The 14662-nt window shown below is 44.8% G+C and overlaps 1 protein-coding gene across 1 annotated transcript in view; it reads left to right on the top strand.

Moving 5' to 3' along the window:
* The first annotated feature begins 644 nt into the window (after positions 1-644).
* DRGX (dorsal root ganglia homeobox) overlaps positions 645-14662 on the top strand; it is a 36879-nt gene continuing 22861 nt past the window's right edge. Inside the window, exons 1-5 of the mRNA XM_088139502.1 lie at positions 645-904; positions 1252-1411; positions 1584-1685; positions 5486-5658; positions 13241-13353. Coding sequence (XP_087995628.1) covers positions 645-904; positions 1252-1411; positions 1584-1685; positions 5486-5658; positions 13241-13353 — 808 coding nt within the window. The remainder of the gene's footprint in view (positions 905-1251; positions 1412-1583; positions 1686-5485; positions 5659-13240; positions 13354-14662) is intronic.

The following is a 14662-nucleotide window of genomic DNA, read 5'->3' as shown; positions in this document are numbered from 1 at the left end:
CCTGGAGGGGAGTGGCAAGAAGCTTCCTTGCAGCCGGAGCCTGGGCCGCCGGGCGAGGCCGCGCGTGGCCAGTTCAGCGCATCGCAGGGCCAGTGCGGCGCCAGCCGTCTAAGCAGGCCGCCCGGCGAGGCTTCCGCTGCGCCCCAGGACCTTTTGGCCCTTGACTGACCCTCAAAGAACGGGCCTCCTTCGCGGCAAATGCTCGTCTCTGCAAACGAGGCCGGAAGGCCCGGGAGGCGGCCTCGGAGAACCCACCCGCACCCGCGGCCGCTGCGTTCGCTTCCGCGCGGCCTTCCGAGGGAGGTGCGCCTTAGGCGGCGGCGAAGTCCGTTTGGGAGGAGATCCCCAGAAGACGCGAAAAGGACCCGGATACTGTGCGGTTCGTGGAGCAGCTGCATAGAGACGGCGGGAGGGAGTCCCCGTGGGAATCCGAGAAAATCCCACGGGGGCCGAAAGGTGGCGCGTAACGGGGGCGTTCAAGTGGCGCCTGGAGAGAAGCTCTGCGCGATGGCGCGGTCGGTTTCGTTTAGTCGATCCGCACCGCGGCATCTCCAGGCCTCCGAGGCCTTTTCTCTTAATTCGGGCAAAAGTCAGCCCCCAGCCGGAATTTCCCCTCGGCCCTGCCGGGTGGCTCTGTCTCCTTAATGGTTCTTCGGGGCCAGAGCGCTTTTTCCGCACGAAATAGGGAATGGAGCGGCGCTCGCCTGGACGTGCGTTCCCGGGGAGGCCCCGGGGCTGACCTCGAGGCCCGCTCGGAAACCCGGCTGCGGCGCCGCGGTTCTGTTGGAGGGGAGCAGGCCTCGCCCCCCACCCCTGTTGCGTCCGGCGGTGGCAGCTCGCCCCCCATGGGCCCTTGCCACTGGCCCGTCGTGCCTTCAGGCCGGGCTGGCTCCCCTTCGTCCGAGTAGCATCTGGCCGCCTCTTGTCCGGAGCGCAGCCCGTCTGGCGCAAAGCCAATCCGCCCGGGACAGGATCGCGGAGCTCCGCTTCCTTCCCGGGCGGATTTCATCTCCGCCCTCCGGCTCCCAAGGGCGCCGAGCGCGCCTCGCTCAACGGAGCGGCCGAGTTCCGCGGAGACAGCGCGCAAGCGAGGGCTCTGCTCGCCACCACCTCTCTGGGTCTGGCTCCTTAGCTGGGGACCTAGGCCGCGAAAAGGCGAGGCCTCCCGACCTCGGGGTACAGGCGCTCCGCCAAACGGTAAGCGACAAGTTTGGGAACCTGGCCGGGGGGGCCGTCGGGGCCTGCTAAAAGCTTCCGGCCACCCCGAGCTGGAGCGCGCCTCCCTGCTGACCGGGGCCTCTCTCCTCGATCAGGTGCCACGGCCTTTGGCGGCCCCTCCACGGCGGACTTCGAGGACGGCTTCTTGCGCCGGAAGCAGCGACGGAACCGGACCACCTTCACGCTCCAGCAGGTACCCGAGTCGCGTGGTGCGCCTCTCCCGCCCGGTTTGGGAGTGGGAAGCCCGTCCTTGCCCGAGGAGCCGCTGTGGGCCGGGCCGGGCCGGGCCGGGGCCGGGCGGAACCCAGCGCCCGGGACCGTTCCCCGAGGCCCCCTGCCCGACGCCGCTGCTTGTCTCTCCGCAGCTGGAAGCGCTGGAAGCGGTCTTTGCCCAGACTCACTATCCAGACGTCTTCACGAGGGAAGAGCTGGCCATGAAGATCAACCTGACAGAGGCCCGCGTGCAGGTAAAGGAGGGCTGGCGGCCCGGAGCTGTCCCTTTCCTCCTCTTGCTTCGGCCCCTTTTTCTCTGCATCCTCTCCTTTTCCTCGTGCTGCCTGCAAGGAGGATCCATTTGCACATTTGGCCAAAGAAAATAAATGAAGCCGATCTGTCATTTTCATGATGCACTTTAATAACATCAACATAATGTGGAATATTAGATTAGGTTGATTAATCGGTCATTCATAATTAACCAGTGATAATGTTCTACACTAATTTGTCCGTGTCTCCAAGGTACTAAATTACATCAGTGCACATCCATTTCCTTGCATTGGAGGGTTGGGGAGAAGGGGTGGGGTGGGGTGGGGTGCCGCTGGGGAAGGAGGAGGCAGACACTCCCAACGGCTCTTCCTTGACAGTATGCAAAGCTGCTGTCCGGTGAACCTGATTAGCAAAAAAACAATTTGGTTTGATCTGAATGGAAATGGGGACAAAGAATGAATCTTCCCTAAGAAGGAAGCTCCTCCGGGTTAGTTTCTTGTCAAATGAGGCTCTATGGGATTGATCTTGGTCTTGAACAAGCTTTAGTTAGAAGAGCATATCAATTTCCTCCCCAAGCTTGCACATCTGTGCTCATCTGCTTCCATTAATCATTTTGGGGAACAGTGCAAATACTTTTTTACACACAGAAGATATAGAGAAAAAGATGCCGTCTCTTTTAATCCTGCAGGAAGTTTGCTGGCTTGTCCTGTGTTCTGGGTATCAGGATGATTGAGTATGAAACACGTTAAAATATATTCACGTTTAGCAAAATGCGTTAATAAATAGCTTGTTGAAGAGTAGACTAATTTTATTGCTTTACATTGGATTAGTATGTCTTTGGCCACGATGGAACTGCTAGTTTCTCTCCTGAATGTATCAAGAAGCAACTTCTCTTAATACCAGCAGACATACAGTAATTCCTCCCAGAAACCTTCCTCTGCGTCAGTGCTCTCTCTTTATGAATGCTTTGATGTCGGGTGTATGCGTGTGCGTAAAACATGGCAATGTCTTGTGGCAATATGCCTAGGCTAAAATTGTTTTTTTAATATAATTTTGTTAAAACTTTTAAGAAAGAAGATAAAAGACTGATAGAAACTAATAAAGTAAGAAAAAGAAAAAAGAGATCAAGGAAAGAGCAAAAAGTGTAAAAGTAAAGAGAGAAAATACAAAGCAGTAGCTTCCAATTTTCTTTACAGCAGTTATAAGTACAATTATAGATTCACCTCTTGCTCTGTGGTTACAAAGTAACTCATTTTTTTTTCTATAATGTGTCCTATCTAAACATCAACACCATAAAGTTCATTTTTTTCTGTTTCATGCAAAAAGTCTATAAGGGGTTTCCAGTTAGGAATAAACTAGAATAAGCCAGTTTGGTCTAGTGGTTAAGGCACCAGGCTAGAAACCAGGAGACTTAGGCAGGAAGGCTGGCTGGGTGGCTTTGAGCCAGTTGTCTCTCTCAGCCCAATTCACCTCACAGGGTTGTTGTTGTTGGGAAAATAGGAGGAGGAAGGAGTGTTAGGTATGTTCGCCACCTTGAGTTACTTATAAAAATAATAAAGGTGGGATAAAAAAGCTAAAAAAAAACGTAGATATTGTGTTTTCTCTAATTGCCTAGGCTAAAATTGTGTGCACGCTTCATTGCAAGCCCGATGAGGAAGCTTATCTGTTGTTTCCTGGCCCAGTCTCAGAAAATCTGGGTGAACATAAGGGCTGTGTGTCTTTTCAAGGGTCTGTCAGGCAAGGCAGGAAGGAGGAATGGGGCGTATAGTTTTATATGTGCAGGTGGGTGGAGCAGAGTCTAGGGATGAAGCCACAGGTGTGTCGTCTCTCAGTGCCTAATATATTTTTTTCCTTCAGGGAAACTGGTGATGGAAATGCAGCTGACAGCAAGAACATGGCAGGAAAAGTCCACAGGTTTATCAGTGCAGTGGCCAGTAAAGTTTCAGACCCGGTTGCATTAAGCATGGATAGATTTTCTTTTAAACTGCCTGTTCTGAAATAAAGTGAAGCACATTCAACACCGAAAATGAGCTTCCAGTACATGGGAAGAATTCTCCTTTTCGGTCAGAAGGAGAATCTGTTCTTTGAGGCAGAAAGGTGTAGTTCAGCATTCCCCTTTCTAACAATGGAGCTTGAACAGGTAGAGCCCTGTTAAAAATGGAGCCCGCCCACCCTTACATCCATCTGGCTGTATGTTTTCTCTCAGTGAGAACATTTCCATGTGCAAACAGATCTCAGAAGCGGGAACCAGGTGCGGAATAGCTCCACATCTGCGCATGCGCGCACACACACGTACACTCCTCTTATTTAGTAAGAGCCAAGCTTTTTTTAATGCTCACATATGTTATTTATGGGGCTTTTCCTGCCTGCTGTTTCTGTCTTCTTTTTATGTAGGTGCTTGGGGTTAAGATTATGCAAAGATCTAATTGTAGGAAATATAATAGCACGCCTTTCTTTCCCCAGGGTCATGTTAGTATCTCTTAAAACCCAATGGCTGAGGAGAGATAATGGAATTCACTGCAGTAAATTGGGGATTGTAAACAAATTATTTCTTCTATAATCAGATTATGCAACCATGATTATTAAATCTGAACATGAATCACTGGTCATGTGCAGGGAAATTAAACTGATTATTATTATTTGGACATTGAAATCTCCCTTTTGCCAGTACGTCGGAGGTACATTGGTTTGGAGTTTTCCCTCCCACCATTTTAGCAATTGGTGCCTAAAGACTGTGCTGCAAATTGAGATAAATGGGACAATTATGGAGCATTCAGAACTGGAAGATCATAACTTCTCCCTGAAAGGTGCAAGGGCGAGATAGGGGTGGTGACAATTATAACGTTTAGCCTTGTTGTCGAGTATTATGCAAGCAGACAATAGAGTTAGGGTTTGCTTTCATGCTAGGACATGGGGAGAAGAAGCCCTGTTTACACTATTGCCCTCTGCTCATTCAAATATGATTAATGTGCTGAAAGACCATGCCTTAATCGAAGATGATGTTGTCAAACAAAAACTAAATACGAAAATAAACGACTTCATCAGGCTCTTTCTTCAGAAGCCGGCAAACTGTCATTGCAAAGTCATTAAAATATGATAATGAAAAATAGCTCAATTAAATGTTGTTATAGCTGTGACCTTCATTCAATTAAGGCACAAGGAAGTGTCTGCAATTGGCTTTGCATTTAACTCTCCTAAATTTGGAATGCAGATAAAATCATTATTCAGCCTTTGCTGATACATGCAATTAAAAGCATGCTAAATAAAAATGGAGTGATAATAAGAACAGTGATACTCAGCACACTGTAATCATCTTTTAAATTGTGTGTTTCCTTAGCCATAACTAAGAAAGCCCAATTTTCAATAAACACAATAACACAACCAGGTTAAGCCAAACTCTCAGTTTAAAATAATCACATTCTCATTTGCAGTCCCAGTTCTTTGGAGTAACATGGACAGTGTACAAGAGATTCAAACTACATTAAAGTCTCCTTTTTATAAGCATTTTTAACAATTTTGCAGTAATGGTGGCATTTCCACAATCGCATAAATGCACACACGTACATACATATACGTAAGCATACACACATATGCTGTTTGTTTTCTCCTGTTCTTTGAGGATGATTAGCCTTCAAACTATTGGCATATAAAGATGATCCTCTCCCAGAACCTCAGCCTTTTTAGAAGATTGTCTTTCCAAGTCAAAGAGAAGGCAAATCCACATGTATGATTTTTTTTAATGTTCATACAAGGCTACTCAGTGCTAATCCCCAACCTGATTCAGGTCTGGTTCCAGAACAGAAGAGCTAAATGGAGAAAAACAGAGAGAGGATCTTCTGATCAGGAAGGTTCTAAGGAGACAGTGGCAGAAGTGACACCCCCTGGAAGAAATTTAAACTCTCCCTCCCCCGCTGATCAACCTAGGAATAAGAAGGAGAGCCTGGAGATTCAACAGAGGTAAGCTGCTGCTTCTAGTTCCTCCTGTTTGATTTTATATGTATTCAGAATTACTCATATCTGGAGTGCCATGCAGAACACGAAAGAGTGGGGAGGGGAGCTCCACAAGATATTTCTAGAGTCTTCCTTGGTCCCAAACATCCAATTAAATCTAACAGAAGTGCCAACTAATGTGAACAAATTGATGTCATTTTGATTTGAAAGAGGGAATGTCCTATAACACTGAGAAAGATTTTCAGATGGCTCCAAAACAAGGTCATGCTAAGCAGATAACATTAGGGAAGATAGAACTATATTGGCTGCTTAGCTTGGAAACTTTGGTCCTGGGAACATACAATACTTAGAAGAAAGTGAAAAGAACTTTCCTGTTTCTATGGAACAAGAGAGTGAATAAGGACAAGCAGTGATACCCAGGACAGCACTGATGCAAAGAGACATCTACATGTAAACAGAAGTCAGGGGAAGCTTTTCTTTCCCCAAAGCATACTGCATCCACAGGGTATAGTCAAGGTCAAGATGGCAGCTGCAGTGGTGCGATTGAAGTTCTGCCTGAGACCTGGTGCAGTTCCTGTGTCATTAAATAGTTGTCAGTGAACTGCATGAAAGGTTGTCTTGATTGGCACGCGGAAAGACCATAGGTATGCATACAGAGGAAAAAATGTGAATGATGGCATTCAGAGGCTACATTGAAGGTAGTGGGAAGCTCAGAAAAGCCCAAATGCACCATAAAAAAGTGATCCATAACTAGGTAACATTTTTTTTAGCCGTTCCACCTCTTCAAAACTTGTAGAATAGAAAATCTGAGTGAAAGATTTAAAGACTCTGCATTTTTTAATTATTCTATTTATGTGGCTGAGATAGTGACCAACGTATATTTGAACATCAGGTTTAGAATGATGGGTGTGGTTACAATTTTATAATTATACGAGAACAGTTATTCTTGTATTAAATGGGTGTTATTTCTGAATAAGCACAATTCTGGCATGTTAGGTTTTGTGTATTAACTCAAACTGTTCATTAGATATTTTGGTAAACCATGGTGGCATTTCTAAAGAAAAACATAGTGAAAAAAATAGTATATTTAGGTGAAAGATTTTAAAGTTATCCCTCAGTGTAAACCTTCAAAGGTGATATATACCACAAAATCAGAACTATGGAGGAAAACAATGATGAAAATAAATGAACATTTAAAACAAGAATAGCATTACAGAAAGAACTGACTCCCATGGAATCCTGACTTTGGTAAAGGCCGAGATGAACAGATAAACTCTGTCATGGTGCAATTTGGCAGACGACGGTTCTGGGAAAGGCTTGCGCAGAGTGTGCGGGGGAGCCCTGTCCATCCCATCCTTCAGTTGAGTTGCTCTGACAGGCAGACGTGCACAAGCGTTGATCTTTGACAGCACGCGGGTAAGGATGGGAAATGAAATCCTTCAGGTTCCCCCATTCAAGTAATTAAGACCAAATTAAAAAGGGTTGGTTACTAATTCTGCCTCATCACTTGCCCACTACTGCTGTCATTTGAGCTTCACATGGAAATCAAAGGTTCCGGTATAAAGTACACAAGAATGCTGCACTGTTGGTGTGAAAACATTCAGCTGTTCTGTGTGTTAGTCTTGGTTGTAATGTTGCTTTCTGTTTAGAAGTTGTTTTTTCCAGAAGATTCAAAACATCCGCACAGGAAACTTGGGGGAAGTGGGATGGGGAAGTGTGGGGGTAGATTTAAAAAACTCTCTAGTTATTATGGGAAACAGAAAGCCAAGCTATGATTGTCTAAAATATCGAGTGAATTATAGAATTATCACCCAGATTAGAATGATATAATCACTTATATATTAAACCTCTATCCTTGCGAAATGTGGCTTTCCACTACTGTTTGCTTCACAGCAGAGGATTAAGAAATAAATAAGCTTGGTTGGCATTGTATAGGTTAAGAAAATTTGGGAGGGTTGGACCTCCCCCCCCTTTCTCTGTGCACCCTGCATTGCTTAATTTAGAATAAGGAAGGCAGAGAAAGTTAGCTGCACACTTTGCATTATGCAGCTAAGCAACAAAACAAGCAAAGAATGGCTTTAGAGGAGGATTCAGAAATGGCTATTATAGAGAACCTGCAAAGGATTTAGAAAGAAAAGTAGCAAGAAAATAGAGAAATTACCAATGGAAATTTTAAAAAAGCAGAGAAATGGAAACACCGTTAGTCTGTGGAGAAATAGGTAGTGAACAGAACCGGAATTTGTGGATTTTGTAATTTTGGTTGGTGGCCTTGATTTTCTCCCCTAGCTAATAGTCTTGCCAGACAAAAGAAGGGTTCCTACGAGGAATGTTGCATTTCCCCTTCTAAGACTGAACCTGGCATTCGGTTCCTGCTCCTGCCTCCCAGCCAGGCACTGCAGCTGGCACTGCCGGAGGTCAGACTGGGCCTGGACTGGGAAGCCTAGCAAGAGATGCAGCCGAGGGTTGGTGAGGTAGGGTGGCTTCGCACCTTACCAGCCTGGGAAAAGATTTCAGCCCCGGTCGACCTCCCCTTTGCCTTTTTAAAGTAAAAGAAAGAATAGGACCACATGCTTAACTGCTTTAGCCAGTTTGCAACCAGGATGGCTTTGGGCATCATTTCAGCCCCTCCTCAGGAATGGTCTCCCCATAAGCTGGGGAAGAAAGGAAGTAATCAAAAAGGGCTGTTTTCATAGGGGAGGACAGGGCTGTCTGCAGGGAGGGGGGTGAAAAAAATTAAATGGCGGGCACCACCAAGCAATCAAAGCCACACCCCTTTTTTTGCACATTGAAAAGAGGCAGGGCTTTGACCACTTGATGGTGGCTGCCATCTTGACTTCTTTAGCCCGTCCCCTGGGAGGGCAACCAAGAAAAATAGAGGTGCAGTTTGGTGGAAGCAAGGAGGAGAATGGGATTAAGCTTGGAGACTTGCTTGCCCCCTCCTCAGCCCCCACAGATGCAGTGCTGGGCTGAGCAAGGGGTAAAATAGAGGAAGAAACCTAAAAGGGGCAGCCATATATTTAGTCCACAAGACCTCCAGTGGGCATTATGTCCTTCCCCAGGTAGTATGTTTGATATAACAGCGATAAATTATCTCATCTCACCTCAGTGTCTTTAGGAAGCCAGGAAGCTGAGGAACTGACCACAAACACACAGACTGGATTAAAAAGAAAGAGTCTGTATGAAAGCCTTGGTTACTGTCTGGCAGAAGGCAGAGTTTTTGCTCCCCAACGTACCCTTGACTTCCTAAAGTTGTCCCTCTTCTCCAATTTTGCAGTTACAGAGGATAGCTGCAAAAATGGAGAAGTATTACTTCTTCTCTCCTAGTAAAAATGAGCATTAGGCATGTGCAGATCAACCCAATTGAATTTGAACTGGAGGTTTAAAGAGGGCATGATTTGATTTGAGTTGGTGATTTGAGGGCAAACTGAGCTGCTCTGAGATACAAGATACAATTAAGAAAAAGATTCATCCGCAGCTATAGTGGGGAAGCAGAAAAATGCTTGCAGCTGCTTTAATTTTTGGCAGAATGGGGTGAAAGTACCAGGGCTGGTGGACACCTCAGAGGAAATGTTTTGCAAACTTTTGGTTGGGTAGCTTCAACAATTTGTTTTTGAAATATTCCCGCTCTACCTTTTTTAAGGCAGAGATAGCAAGGAAGAGGAAAAGACAACACAGTAACCTCTGGTTGCCTAAGAGGAGGAGTTGTGCTGAATCAGTGCAGAGCATATCCTGCTACACCATAAAAATAAAGATTTTCAAAAACTTGTTTGAAAAGTAAGCTTTCTTCCTCTTACCTTTCTGAGGTAACAGGCTTGGCATGACACTAAAGAACCAACATTGACATGTCCTTACGGATTGGGGCACAATTTAAAAGTAAAGTTTAATCCCTGAGTCATACTGGATGTGCTGAAAGCTGAATTTGCTCCCAGTTGTGTTAGCAAGACCAGCAGAGAAGTGTATTGTTGTTCCATTATCATAAAAATGTGCAAAGTTAAAGTTTGTGGCTGGCCACATAGACAACACTCAGAGCTCAGCAAGTGAATGAAGCCAAAACAAGGCTATCTTTGCTACCCAAAGAGCTCCGATCAGCAGTGAATTTAATGAGATATTAAACTGATTGGCTTGCTGTTGTGTCAGTATCAAAGAGGCCATCGCAAGAAGTGAAGTTACAGGATTATATATTGCTTCTCACAACCCCAGAAATGGCAGAAAAGCCACTGAATATGCAGAGCTTTCGGCAAGTTACCCGATTCCATGCATGGCACTGAAACAAGTCTCTGCTTTGGTTACCAAATCTGCTTCGATGTGGCAGTTCTCTCAGAGCTTTATTAAGTCCAAGTAACCCTTTGCGGCTTTGCAGCACCCACTTAAAAATGTAATAGGTTGTCCAGTTTTGCAGCCTCTGAGTCACAGATCACAAGCTTTAAATGTTCAAGGACCAAAAATTAGGAATAGTATAGACAGAATATAACATATTATTATCATAATCTGAATTCAGTTGCTGTATCTCTGGTTAATGCTGAAAGTGTGACTCCACTGCTAAGTATGGCTTTAATACGATTTAGCATTCAGGTGAAAAGTGTTTGTCTGATTATGGTCTTTTGAGCTTTTTACTTTATACTGAGTGAACTGCAGTGATGTCCAGGGATTTGTTTCCTCAACAAGGAATGCAAAATCTCCCGTCCATTCTGGCTTAGAACTTCAAAATGTACATTTCTCACTTTTGGCAGGACCTTCCTTGAGCAGAAAATAGGATTAGGCCTGTGATTCTAGGCCATGACAAATGGCAGCATCAGAATACAAAAGACGCTCTGCAGGGTGATGCCCACGACGCTGTCTTCAAACATGAATGAGCTTCAAAACTTCAGGCATGAATGAGAAGGAAAATTACATATGTGTGGCCTCCCTTCTACAATTTTTTTAAAAAAATCTTGCAGACTGAAGATTAATAACATACTCACTGTAGTGAGGCTGGCATCGCTCTGTGATGAAGTATGATGTGTAAAAACTTTTGTTCCCGCTTTAGAGCAGCAGAGATAGTTATTTCCTGCCCTAGTTGCATTCTGAGATTGGGGGAAAATAGGATGGAATTGGGAGAACATTCCCATTTCTGTTTCCAGGTGCAGAGAGAAGTGGGGAAGAGATGGCTGGTGCTCTGACTTCCAACAGGGAGAAGTGCTCAGGGGACCCCCCCCCCCATTGTACACAGATGGATTCTCTGCTTCAGCTGGAGCCCACCTCTGTATCTCTTGCCTTCAGGAATGAGAAATGGGGTTGAGGATTTGGGAGTTGTATTCAGAAGAGAGGTTCTGGGCCCTTTCTCCAAGCAGCCATGATTGTTTCTCTTCTGCCTTTCCTGTAAGAAAGCTTGTGTTTGTGTTGGAGTCCTTTGCTATTGCACAGAAGGAAGAAATTAATAAGGCTCATAATATTCTCTCTCACCCTTCCCATTCTCCTGGGTGAGAACCTCATGGATGGGAAGTGGGAGGCAGGACCAGTCCTTCTTTCTGTAAGGTCCTCTTTATTCTTTTAAAGGTGACCTTGTCTTCTTTGCTGCTCACATCCTTGACAACAGCCACCCATTTTCTTACTTTCCTTGCCATCCATACCTCTTAAGTCGGATGTTCTGCATCTTGTCATCCTGCGCTTCTCACAGGTTCCATCTCCTCTTCTGTGCAAGGCCCATATCCATCGCTCTGTCTGTCCTAGTGTGTTTGTTTGCCTTTGCTGCGTCTGGCAGGCATTTCCCTGACTCACCAAACCACCAGAAGTTCAAGGGGAGAAATTGTCTGGACACTCTGTGCCCCATGGGAGGATGCCAGATGCACCAAGCACATGGATGCCAAGAGAAACAGTTGCCACAAAGCCATGTGTAGTTATCCTAACATAGAAATGGTGGCTTCAAGATACATACAACTAACAGCTGAGAAGAAATCAGAATGAAAGGGACAATTGCATCTTGCAGAGTTAACACAGAACAATAAGTACCTCATATTAAAATTCTATATAGTAGATCCCCTGTGATGGAATGGAATTATGAAGGCCAAACTCAGGGAGGGAAACATGCTCTTTCGTCTCCTGAGGGGCGAGGAAGAGATAAGGGGATGAGGCTGGCACCTCCCTGAGGAATTCACTCTGTTTTGACTGGCTGACTTTGGGAACTGAGGTTTCAGTCTGGGAAGATTCTTGCTAGAGGTTGTAGCTAATAAACATTGCTGAACTGAATCTACATGGTCTCCTGGAGTTCCTTGGGCTAGGCCTGACATCCCCTGAGGAATCAGACAAAATAAGTGAAAGAGTGGATGGACATTTTAATGAATTAATATAAAAATGCACATCTTACCCTTCTAGTATAAACGCGACCACCATCTCTTGTCTAGTTTGCAGTCCACACATTCCAGGTGAAGATGATGCAGTGGAGTTCTTGATACTCTCTGAGCTTGGTAATTTGCTTGCAGATGTTTTGTTACCCAACTCTTGTTAGCCACCCAGAGTCACTGGTCTGAGATGGGCAGCTATATAAACTGAATAAATAAATAAAATAAAACAAACTAGGTAATATCAGCACAAGTGAATGTAGGGTTTGCTGCCTGTTTATATGCAGTAGCTTGCCCCGTCAGTTTTGGTGGGGTGTAGGTTCCTCCTTGGAAGCTTGGTGAAGATGGTGCAGTATAAAAGAGTTAATGAGTCTATAGGTGGGACAATATAAAAGAGATGGGAAGTGTGGATTAAAGTTCAGAGTCAGGATAAGCTCCATATTTATAAGCTGTTTTTAGTTTTTCAATATTTGTTAATTTTAGAGTGATCCTGAAGTTGTGTGAGGCCATTTAGGCTATTGGATCCAACCCCTTGCTCAGTGCAGAATCCAGATTAAAATGTCCCAGACAGATGCTGACCAGCATCTTCTCAAACTCATTCAGTGAAAGGGAACCCACCACCTCTCTAGATCATTGGTGCTACAATCAAATGCTCTTCAGGATATTTCAGGATGGAATCTGCCATCCTGTAAGTTAAATCCATTATTCCATATCCCATACTGCCGAGAAAGCACGAACTTCTGAGTACATCCCCCTGAAAATATATAAATAGGCTGAAAACTAAGCACTAGGTTAGTAGCAACAGACAATCTAAGTAAGAGGAATTAGCAAATCGTCTTCCAAAAGCTTAATGGAATCGGTAAGTTGCCATTTGGCTTTGAAAGAGGCTTGCGTGAACGTCCTCTTGAAGAAGACCTGAGCGTCTGAAGTAATGGGACCCGGGAAAGAGCTTAATTGTTGACTGTAAAGCCCGAGGGGCAATCTAATGGAGAGAGTGCCCTTGGCACTCTGGTTCTAGGCCATTTAGAGTTTAAAGGTCAATACCAGCACCTGGAATGAGATTGCAACACAAACAAACCAGCAGGTTGCTGCCTTAGAACAGGTATTCAATAAGCGTAGCAGTCAATGTCCATCAACAGGCAGGCCACCACCTTCTCAGGCTCTTGATATTTCTGAGGCTGGATGGATAATGCAGAGATCAAGTGAACTACCATCCATTCCTGAATTGCTTGCTTGTAATCTCCCCCCCACCCCGGCCCCCTTTCCTACAGCCTCAGCAGAGCAGTTGGTCCTTCTGGCTCCTTCTTCCCTTCCTGTCTACCAGGGACCCTCCTCAATACAGCGACGTACGCCCAAGCCTTGTCACAAGTAGCATCTCTCAAAGGTAAGAGATTTTATGTATGGCGGGTTTTTTTCCTGTCGTCTCTGGCAATAAACAGCGACCAATTGACTGAGCTGGAGTTCACTAATTGAGTGCCACTGAGTTGGCTGGGATTTCTTGGCAGAGCTGGTGTTTTTGAACATAACGTTTGCTCTTTTGTCCCGGCTGCATGGTTAAATGTTCAGTTTTATTATTATATATTTGGGGCCCAACTCTAAATGAAATTAAATTTTATTAATTTTTAAGATGCAATCTTACTTGAGAGTAGATACAATTAAAATCAATAGAACTTACTTCTGAGTCAACATTTGTGCTGTTACTGTATTTGGCTAAGTGCCTGCATAGAAATGGGTTCTTGGAAACAGAGACCTGATTTGAGATGCAACCGGTTAAACCCTGAGCTGAAAAGGAGAAATCCTATAAAGTCTAGGGGGGACAGCTCAGGTGCTCCAGAGGCGTAGGTGGACTGGATTTGGAATTCTTCAACTATTATTTAAAATATGCTGGGAAAGGGCACAATATCAGCGTTGCACTAAAAAGACTGAGCAGGCCGCTAACTTCTGCCGTCTTCTGTTCCATGGATTCATGTTCTATTACCCATTCTTGCATTTCAGAAATGTATTCTTGTGATGCAAGTTCTCTGGTGCAACTAATTTCCCTGTGTCCTGCTGCCCTCTCTTTGTGCAAAGCTGAATGTGCAGAAGGAACATGAAAGAAAAAGGGCTGTGCTGGCAGAATACAGAACCCGTAGCATCGACAGAAGCTTTGATTTAATAAAACATTAAATCTTGCATCTAAATTTATCCTGCAGTAGGATGAATGTATTGCTTCTTGCCCGGTTTCTGGTGAATGCCTTTCCCCTAACCTCTTTCTTAATTCTCTTCAAAGAGTTTGAAAAACTACCTTTTGTCATTCCTCTAAAGGATTTTCCCAGGGAGCTTTATTTCCATCTTAGAATTCACCTAAATCCTTGCCCTTTTCCCTAACATTTTTGTATAATAGTTCTGTGCAAAAGTCCTCAGACTTCCAGAACCTGTAGATATTTTTTTAAATGACCATGGTAGATGGTGTGGCTAGTCTCAGGCAATTGGGAAAGGTCCCACCAACGTTTAGTCTTTCAGTGTTCTCTCTCTTGTGAATGGGGAAAAAATGAAAGAAAGTAAAAAATAGAAAACTATGGAGCAACAGAGCAAGAAAAGCAAAAAAAATCTGAGAGAATGTGAAGGAAAACATACTGAGGAAAAAATGTGATGATTTTTCAGTAGGAAGATATTTCCTCTCATTCCGCAGTTCTGTTGAATGAAGGAAAAAA

This window comes from Python bivittatus, unplaced genomic scaffold, assembly GCF_059951505.1.
Source record: "Python bivittatus isolate LINGU-HERP-01145 unplaced genomic scaffold, Pbiv_v1 ctg000210_np1212, whole genome shotgun sequence".
Lineage (NCBI taxonomy): Eukaryota > Metazoa > Chordata > Lepidosauria > Squamata > Pythonidae > Python > Python bivittatus.
The sequence above is the reverse complement of the archived record's forward strand: the minus strand, read 5'-3'. Positions and strand labels throughout refer to the sequence as shown.